The sequence below is a fragment of the Telopea speciosissima genome, chromosome 2 (genome assembly GCF_018873765.1).
Source record: "Telopea speciosissima isolate NSW1024214 ecotype Mountain lineage chromosome 2, Tspe_v1, whole genome shotgun sequence".
Taxonomy (NCBI): domain Eukaryota; kingdom Viridiplantae; phylum Streptophyta; class Magnoliopsida; order Proteales; family Proteaceae; genus Telopea; species Telopea speciosissima.
Window position 1 is genome coordinate 74683317 of NC_057917.1, and position 10282 is coordinate 74693598.

Genomic DNA, 10282 nt, shown 5'->3' on the forward strand with positions numbered 1-10282 from the left:
CCCCTCTATGAATGGACAATTCTTTTATTAATTGGAAGATTGTATTTATTGGACCTAGGTCAAAAGGGCTACTTCAAGAAGAAAACAAAGCCTATGTCTAGTCTCTCTTCTTATTCTATTCTTCCCCACCCCCCTCTTTTACAAAACATCATACATGCCTTCTCATCAAGTCCAAACTGGCCAATTTATAGTTTTGTAAGTATGCAATACACTGGCTGTAAACTTTGCTTCGGTATTTATATTTTCCTCATTTAGATCTCATGTGGAGTGCTATAAGAGATGCATAGGCTCCATCAGTTATCTTCATTAGTGTCTCATGTGTTCCCTTCTCAGCAATCACACCATTCTTTACCACTGCAATGATATCAGCGCCTTTGATTGTCGAGAGGCGATGAGCAACAACCACCGTTGTCCTGTTCACTGTAACCTTGTCTAATGCCTCTTGAACTATACGCTCTGATTCTGTATCCAGAGCGCTTGTTGCCTCATCAAGTAGAAGGATCCTTGGGTCCTTCAATATCGCCCTTGCAATGGCTATCCGTTGTTTTTGCCCTCCAGACAACTGCACTCCCCTCTCCCCAGTGGAGGTATCATAACCTTGCGACAAGCCTGATATGAAGTTGTGTGCATTGGCCACTTTTGCAGCAGCAATGATCTCATCTTCAGATGCACCTCCATGTTTTCCGTAAGCAATGTTGTCTCGGATTGTCTCATTGAATAATATAGGTTCTTGGCTTACCAACCCCATTTGTTGCCTCAGCCAGCTTAGCCTGAACCTCTGAATTTCCACCCCATCCAGCAACAGTTGGCCAGCATCAGGATCATAAAACCTCTCCAGTAATGAAATTACTGTTGATTTTCCGCTACCACTCTCTCCCACAAGAGCAACAGTCTGTAGATGATAAAGAATGATGTTATCAGTTGATGCAGAATTTAAGCCATGCCAGCACAAAAAAAGAAGAAAACTGTTTTTACAACAACACAGCTGTCACAGCCAGTGTGGCAGCCACTTTGACAGTGTAACAGCCGCCATGACAGCTTATAGGCTGTCAAGACAGCCTGGGTTACTGTTCACATTTACTATTCATGTCCATTTCTTATATTTCTATTTTAGTTGTTATTTCCTGTTAATAATGAGGCTGGATTAGGCTACTATATATCCAGTCTGTATTTGTTTTTGTTTTCTATTATTTGTCAAGTTCCTAGTCCGTCTATGTTTTATTTATTCCCTTTTTGGGTCAGGTTTGACTTTAGCCTTTCCTTTTCTGAGTCAGAGTCCGTCTTAATGAAACTTGTAAGAATATGGAAGGGACTACAGCCTCAAAAATGAGTTTAGTAACGAAGAAGCTTTCAGGCTTCAGCTCAATTGGTTTGTGGATTTCAGGCTAGATCTGTGAATTTCAGAGTGTTTTTGCATCAGTGGGATTCAGGTGTGTTGACTCTTGTGGATTCAAGAGTGTTTAACTGCTGTGAGGTTCAGTAGTGAACCCTGGTGGGATTCTAGCCCTACAGATTAGGTGGATTCTTGATCATATCTTTCTTTTGTTTCATTTCTTTCTCAATTGAAATCTAATCAGATTCTTCTAAACTTCTCACCTGCTTTTTCTCTGACTGAATTTTCAGTTTCCTACTTCAAGTTGGATTCTTCAGTTACTTCAAATCTTACCATCAGATCAGCATCTTCTTGACAGTCTTGTTCTACCTATTAATTAGAGCATTTGACCTAAATTTCAGGTCGATCAGAATTGATTTGATTGAGTTATTAAGCTGATTAGAATTGGTTTGATTAAGTTGTGTTACCTTTTCTCCTAATCTGGTTCTTATTCCGTTTAACTACAATCTTGTTGCAAGTTGATCTCTCATTGGATCTCACTGGTTTGGAATTAGCATTGCATTATCTGTTCCCAGTGGGGTGGGGGTGGGGGGTGGGGGGTGGGAGAGGAAGGTAACAATATTGCATATTCTAGGTTTGCAAGAGTTGTAGTAGGAATATTTAAAAGTAGCTAGTCAGATGCTGGATACCTTTCCAGATGGGATGCTTAAACAGAAGTCTCTGAAGATCTGCACATCTGGACGAGTGGGGTATTTGAAGCTGACATGTTTGAATTCAATGTCACCTCTGATGCTAGGTAGAGTTCTACCTTCATCAGTACTTGAATCAATCTTGGGTTTTCTGTCAAGAATATCAAAAATAGATGCAGCTGAATCCTTAGCTTTGTTAGTATCTGGGGCCATTGCACTAGTCTGTGAAATTCCATATGCTGCAACGGTGAAAGCAAAGAAAACCTGTGGACAAATAGTTGTTTAGAGTCCAAAATAAAATACATCTTAGGATGATGATAGAAGAAATAACCAATTTCTTCTCTACCTTGAAAACTTCTTGAAATGTTGCTTTCCCATGTTCTATGAGAAGAGCTCCGACGTAGAAACAGAGGGCATTTGTGCAGTAGAGAGCAAAGAAAGAGAAGCCAAATCCTGCACCACTTACAATTCCTATCCGGACTCCTTGCTTCATTGGGGCCTCACACTTCTTCCTATAGAGATCAATGACCTTCTCTTCTGCACAGAAGGATGCAACAGTTCGGATGCCACCTACAGCATCATTTGCAACTTGACTTGCTTCTTCATACATGACCTGCAACAAATGTCACTTTTTTCTTAATGAAATTAGAGGTCCATACACTATTGGGGCTTTCTACGCTTGACACATGTTAGACTGGGCGAAAGGAGAGAAACACCAGAGTTTTGAAGTCGAATATAATAAATGGATGTGGTTGGGAGGAAGTTTACGTTGACATTCAACACCTTCAATTTTTTATGTTGTATCAATTTAAAGGTAAAAATCAATATCAGATATTTCAATCTGTACCTTTGCTTTCTTTTGTACTTATTTTTTTTGGGCTTTGGCCAGCGTTTTTGTTGTATTTCTAGCCTTGTATGTTAGATTTTTTTTGTCAACAAAATTAACCATTACTAATCCCCCCCCCAAAAAAAAAAGAAAAGAAAAAAGAAGGTTCTTTTATGTATTATGATCTAAATGATTTATATAGACACTATAAATCATTTAACTTTGGCCCTGTCTTCTTGTTATTGTTGTACTTCTAGCCTTGTAAGTTTGATAATTTTTTTAATAAACAAAATTTGCTGTTACCTATCAAAAAAGAAAAGCAAAAAGTTTTGTTTGTGTGTGTGTGTGTTTTTATGTAATACAATCTAAATGATCTATACAGACACACACACGCGCACACGCTATGGAAAGCATCTAGATGATCTTTATCAATAAAATTATTCTTAGAGGTAGGAGAGAAATTGTCTCATAAGTTTCCTTTACATGATAATAGAAGGTCCACTAAATGAGGGAATTATTGGTTGTGTAGTTCTGGTCCATTAGGGTTATCCAAAAGCAGTTTGCAGTGCGAACCTTTTTTCCCCCTTTCCCTGATACCACTGTGGGAACCTTGAGAGTGAGGAAAAGTGACTCAATCGAGTATGTATAATACCAGTTCTATGTTCCTTGGTATGGCCATTGTTAAAGTTTGTCCTTTTCATACAGGCATTCGCTAATAGTCTATTATCGCTCTCATCAGTCTTAAACTAAAATTTCTAATATGTAAAGATAAAGATGCTTATTGAGATACACACACACACACACCCACCCTCTCTCACTCTTTTCTGGTTGTGGGGTGTGATTGCTTTCAGATCTAACCTGACCTAGATAACAATGCAGTAGGCCATTGACAGTCTCTAGATGTAAGCTCTCAAATAGTAAATTTCTAAATGCTTGTCCGACTATTTGCTTTTAAAGTCATAACACTCAGAACATTTATTCTCTATGAAAGGAGATGCCACGACAAAGAAATACACCTTGCTAATTGCTATAACAGCTAGTAAAACTATTATAATGGTAAAATCAATCTACATTTCAATCCATTAGAGCCATAGACTGTTATATGTTTATTGTGTTGGGCTAGCCCAGTTCTTCAAATTGATGAAATTGCAAGTTAGGGTGCATGGAGGAACAAACCTTGGCATCTCCACTGAAACCCCGTAGAACCTTTGTCTGAGCATACCCTTGCAAACCCAACATAGGAAACAAAACTAGAATAATGGTTGCAAGTAGCCAATTAGCTGAAAGTGCTATCCCAAGCCCTGCCACCAGTGATGCTATATTCTGAACTATTAAAGCTAATGTGTCACCTACAAGACCCCGCACATTTGAAGCATCTACTGATAATCTTGCCCCAATTGCGCCACTGAAATAGACCAAAAATGTTGCCATTAGAAAGTAGATATTGTAGCATGGGGGAGGTGAAGAAGAAGGATCTAGGGGTTTTGAATTGTAACTAGTCACAATGGCAATTCCATGCCTGGTGTTTTGAGTGCCATGAACAAAACTAACCTTGAATGTGCAGGAATATCGAACCAACTGATTTCCTGGTGAGCCACCCTCTCAAATGACATGGATCGGATGCGTAGGATCAGTTTACCGCCTACAACTCCAAATAGGTAGTGTTGTGCTGGTATTGCAACCATGGTAATGCAACCCAGACTCACAAACATTAGGGCCCAAAACCTTGAATCTTTTCGAAGTTCGTTCGGGGGCTCGTAAAAGATTTTAATGGCAGTTGACATCAGGAGTCCAAAGATAGGGAAGGCCAAACCATGTATAGCTGCAGCAATGGATGCTAGCAGCATAACTGGCACCTCTGGCTTGTTCATATAAGCTAGTCGTTTGATAGAGACCTTTTCATGTATCCTCTCATCCTCACCTAGTTTACTGTGATCATCCCTTTCTATTTCAGTATCAGCCAAGGTCACAGAATGGGGGACACTAAATGAAGGTGAGGTGGTGTGCCTGCTGCTGCCATTTGAAGAATCTCTGCTTGTGGATCTTGCAGGTGACCTGTGGCTACCAGATTTGTTCAGGGTCCCCTCAACAATAGAGTTCTGGTCTACATTACATGGGTCTAAAGATGACCCTTCTTCAGCTTGATGGGTACCCTCTTGCATATGGACAAGCTGAGAGTATGCGCCATTTGAATCCGTAATCAACTCACTGTGAGTACCTAATGATAAGAGTCGGAAAATTTTCAAGACAGGACAAACATGTTGAGTAGATTGAACATTTAAAATGGAAGTTCTGTTATTACCTTGCTCCACAACTTTTCCCTTATGAACCACAGCTATGATATCTGCATTTCTAACAGTTGTCAACCGATGGGCGACAGCAATGGTCGTTCTGTTTGACATGATTCTTACTAATGCCTCTTGAACCACCAGTTCGGATTTAGCATCCAATGCACTTGTTGCTTCATCCAGAAGAAGGATCTTTGGGTTCTTTAAGATGGCTCTTGCAATTGCTATCCTCTGCTTCTGTCCACCAGACAGTTGTGTTCCTCGCTCACCTACCATTGTGTCAAGCCCCTGTTATCACACCAGGTTCAACTCTGTCATGTTCTTCTGCTTCCATTCTGGAAACATTGAAACCTTCAATTCAAAGTAGAAAGGTAAACTGATTGAAAGGAAGGCGGTGTACCTGGGGTAGCCTATCAATGAACTTTGCAGCATTAGCAAGCTCAATTGCCGTCCTGATCTCTTCTTCGGTTGGATTTTCCTTCCCATATGCTATATTCTCTTTTATAGTTGTTGTGAACAAGATGGGTTCTTGGCCAACGAGTCCTATCTTCTCCCTTATCCATTTGAGCTGCAACTTCTTTAGGTTGACACCATCTATGAGAACATCACCAGCTTCAGGATCATAAAATCTCTCGACCAGGCTGATTACTGTTGACTTCCCGCTTCCACTTTTTCCAACTAGAGCTGCAGTAGATCCACTTGGAACATGCAATGAGAAGTCGGAAAGTATTTGAACGTCGGGTCTTGATGGGTATTTGAAGTATACATCTTTTAGTTCCACTTCTCCCTTGAAGTCATCCAATGTGACCCCACTAGTGTCGTATATATCAATCAGTGGTTGCCGATTGATTGCCTGAAACATCTTATATGCTGCAGCCTGCCCTGCAGCAAAGGCATCCAAGCACGGAGATGCCTGACTCAAGGACCTAACAGAAAAGATGAGGAATTTAAGAGACATGGGGATTTATACATATACAACATTACTAAATGTTGGTAAACAAACTTAGTAAGCTATTGGTATACATATAGATTGTATTTTCTGCTTACCAACATATTTTTTTTAATAGAATCTGCTTGCCAACAGATTTGGTACTTACATTCCTGCATTCATTAGTGCAATTATGACGTTCATTACTTGTCCGCCATTATATCCTTTCTCGATGATCATTTTGGAACCATACCATATGGCCAGTCCATAACAGCTGAAGTTTAATCCATGCACTGAACCGATTCCCAGGCCAGAGATGAATCCCTGTTGAACAACAGATGCATATGCACTTTGTAGTGCTTCATTATATTTGTTAATGGCTTGACTCTCCCCAGTGAAGGATGCGACCTTGCAAAATCCACAAGCGTGGGTTACTCTCAACAGAATTCAGAAATATAGTTAGTTGAGCTACAAATAAAAGATTTTTAGTGAAGGTTTCTTGGCAATCCTGACCATTCTAATGGCTCCAATTGTTTGATCTACAACCATTCCAGCCTCGGCATATGCAGTTTGTACACGGCTTGACATTTTTGAAATGAGCATTGCCATGATACCGCCAATGATCACAAACAGAGGAATAAAAGCTAGCATTACCACTGCAAGATGCCAACCTCTTGCAAATGCTATTGCGAATGCACCAAAAAAAGTGGACACCAGTTGTATGGACTTTCCAACCTGGAAGAGCATTTAGAAAGAAAAAAATTGAATGAAGTCATGAACTTTAGCCAGCAATATCTCATTTACTGATTGATTTTTTTGCCATGAGTTTGTTTGAAAAGAGAAAGTTCATAGCTACCTTTTCTCCCATGGCCTCTTGAATGCGAATAGTGTCACCGGACATTCTCCCAATGACTTCTCCGGTGGTTGTTTCGGTATCAAAGAATGTGATGTCTTGTCGAAGAATAGTTTTCAGATACAAAGATCGAATTCGGTTGGCCTGTCTCTCTCCAGTCACCATCCAGCATGACACCTCTAGTATCACAAGTGGAATCTGATTCACTATTTACAGCTAAAAGCAAAGTATTCACAATCTGATTGCTATATCAGTTTGCTTTTATATAGAAATGACTGGTCATGTCCAATTTATCAGTACTAATTTTGAACAGAACCAACCGCATTATCATGTGACACAACTTAGTGACATAATCTTCATTAGTCTTTTAAGTAAATAAAGTGGGCCAATTATTAAAGCTATGAATTGTGATACCCCCATAAATTTCAATCTGAGTTATTGCAAAGAAAAAGCTCCTCATCATTTAGGTTCCATAATATCCAAGTAAAAACCAATGAAAGTGAAAATTTTCAAGTGCAGTCCAAACTTTTTTGAACTGGTTTTACCTGCAAATTTTCCTTTTACATGGATTTTACCTAGAAATAAACAAGTAAAGCTTTAACAGATTCTGATAACATGAGAGTTAAGCAAGCAATTGACCAGGTTTGAGCAACCCAGATGGCTTTTAGAAAGTAGGTGAAACTTACGAAGATATCCGGCGACTCCTATTCCGACAGCCAAGTACACGAACTTGACGACCACCTTCAAAAATCACAGTTAATACAAAATTACATGAAATAAGTAGGGAACTCGAGCTCAAACTTAATCAGTCTTTGGCAGGATTAAATCAGCATTAGTCCTTCAAATCATGAATTCCATTTGATTCAACTGTGAAGCTTATACATGGAAGAATGCACATCTAAACAACTTGATTGCATCTATGATATATAACAGTTCAGTAACAAGTACATGGTAAAGGTGCATGCATACCTTTGAAACAGCTTTCATAATGTGTGAACTATCAGATGAACCGTAAGCATCAATGAGCTGACCAAAGATTAGAGTCATGAACGGTGTTGCCAGCCCACTTCCGATTGCAGCAATCGTGCCGACGCTCATCAGTGCCATGTCAAACCTATCAGCAAAGGAGAAGAGCTTGTAGAATGAAACCTTCTGTTGCTCAACTCCTTTTTTTGATTGTTTTGCTCCATTCTCATGATGTGGTGGATTTGTTTGCTCTGAAGTTTCCTTCATATCCCTCATCTATCTATCGCGATCTCTTGCTCTCTTTTGCTTCTCAAGATCACAATAACCTGACAATATATATATATATATATATCAATACCATTAGCATTTATACAGAAAATCAAATACTGATTTCTTCATAAAAGCAAATATAATTCTCAAAAGATGGAAGAACCTTATCAGGGATTCTGATCAGAACACAGAAACGCGAACCTAAGCTGAAGAATAATAACAGAAACAAGAGTCCTTTAAAAAGGCTGGTGGGGACTGTAATGGATAGTAAAGGATAGATAATCACATGAGATTATTCTCTTTCATTGACTGAACAAATTCATTTTCTACTATAGATTTTTATGGAGTGAGATCATCAGTATGGAATGGATGCTTCTCAGTTACTGTTTAAAGCCATTTGGTGTAAAAGATTACATAGTATTAAAAGATGGTTCTTCATGATATCCTACGAATCCTTCTCTAATCTACATAAGTATGGGGTTTCAAGGTAGTAGATCGAGTTCATGAAGATCCTCTATATGTGGACTTCCATTTGTTAACAAGTTACTTTCAAGCACACCCAGAAAGCTTCAAAAGTGGTGGAGCATATTCATTGTTGACAACACCAAATTTTTTTTTTTTTTTTTTTGCTTTTTAACCAACAACCACATCTACATGCATGAGAATATAACAGATTATGATTTGTAGGAATTGTACTTTGATGCTTGTCAGCGATGCATGTGCATGAATGGCCTGTAATATGAAAAATTTTCAAAAAAGTTTTATGAAGTGACTTGGGTCCTCATCAACTACAATAACAACAATGTTAAAAGGGTTTGGTTAGGGTTTTTTCTAGCGTCCGCTGCCGACCTGACACATCAACCCTCCTTCATTATCTATGCTTGTTAAAAATTACAATTAAAATATTTATAATACAAAAAACACTCAATAGAATGTACATAGAAAATATTTAGAAAACTTATATATTGGGTTAGTTAAATTGAAATTGAAGTAGATTGATCAGAATATAATATCAGTTAAATGAAATATCTTATACCAAAAAAATAGACGAAATAGGTATCCAAAATTAGAATTATATAAAAATCTAAGTGAAAAATAGATTAGAAATCTAATTGCCAACAGAATTATTATATAGAAATATGTAAGTCATATATATATATAGAGAGAGAATTAAATATAATACTAGAAGTTATTGTATATTATATAGAACTTAGAGCATAAATTTAAAAAAAAAAAAAAAACAAAAAACACCTAAGTTTATATAAAAAAGCAACCTCAATTGAAACCTAATCCAAAAAATACAGAAAAATCAACATTAACAATATTACATGAAAGAGATCAATATTGGAAGTTGTTTAATTTATGTACCTACAAAGACAATTGTCAAAAACTTGGTCCTCTTCCTCGGGGCCACCCTTGATTACCATCCCAAACGTTCTAGAAATAACCCGGGAAAGTGGAAAAGAAAATAGACAGATTAAAATAATTTTCTTTTATAGGATGGCAATTCATATGTCAGTTCTTAAACGAAAATAAAAGTAAGTATTAATATAAATAAAAATCATATTTCTAAAATAAAAGATAAAATTGTATAACATTTTTAAAAAATAGATTATTTTTATAAGGACTTAAAAATTCATAACCTAAATATTAATTTAAATAGAATGTAATCCATAGATTAAACTAATCCAAAGTGTGAACAATGAAACCCCCCAAGATGAAAACCTCACGAAAGGACAACAATTTAAATAATTAATTAAGAAAAAAAAAAAAGAAAAGAAAATAGAGTAATGAATGACAAAACCTATAGAGTATTTGCAATGCTATGAGAGGTTTTTTTATTTGACAAAAGAATGATTATTTATTCTTCTTATGAGAGAGAGAGAGAGAGAGAGAGAGAGAGAGTACCAGTTGGGGGTGGTGGTGCAGTAAAAGGGAAAGAAGAGACTCAAGGAAACTTGAAGTGGAGAAATTTCAACAAAATGGGGGAATTGAAAGATTTTAGAGGGGTGAGGATGGCTCAGAATCACAACAGTTGGGGGTGGTGGTGCAATAAAAGGGAAAGAAGAGACTTTAAGGAAACATGAAGTGGAGAAATTTCAACAAAATTGGGGGGAACTGAAAGATTT

General features: G+C 37.6%; 1 protein-coding gene across 1 annotated transcript; it reads right to left on the reverse strand.

Annotated features, from left to right (window-relative positions):
- Window positions 1–161: 161 nt before the first annotated feature.
- LOC122651404 (ABC transporter B family member 9-like) lies at window positions 162–8180 on the reverse strand. The gene is made up of 12 exons (XM_043844788.1): window positions 7887–8180; window positions 7604–7658; window positions 6921–7096; window positions 6578–6799; window positions 6234–6472; window positions 5537–6062; window positions 5151–5424; window positions 4400–5066; window positions 4025–4253; window positions 2369–2635; window positions 2023–2286; window positions 162–892 (listed from the first exon to the last, which is right to left on the reverse strand). Exons 1-12 carry the CDS (start codon window positions 8157–8159, stop codon window positions 248–250), a joined length of 3837 nt encoding a protein of 1278 aa, XP_043700723.1. The 5' UTR covers window positions 8160–8180; the 3' UTR covers window positions 162–247.
- Window positions 8181–10282: the final 2102 nt, after the last annotated feature.

Excerpts from the sequence above, each read along its gene's own strand:
- LOC122651404 (XM_043844788.1), bottom strand. The coding sequence starts at position 8,159 with ATGAGGGATATGAAGGAAACTTCAGAGCAAACAAATCCACCACATCAT. Across the intron at positions 6,800-6,920 it reads AAGAGGCCATGGGAGAAAAG|GTTGGAAAGTCCATACAACT; the intron begins GTAGCTATGAAC and ends ATGCTCTTCCAG. Across the intron at positions 5,067-5,150 it reads GGGAAAAGTTGTGGAGCAAG|GTACTCACAGTGAGTTGATT; the intron begins GTAATAACAGAA and ends TCTTATCATTAG.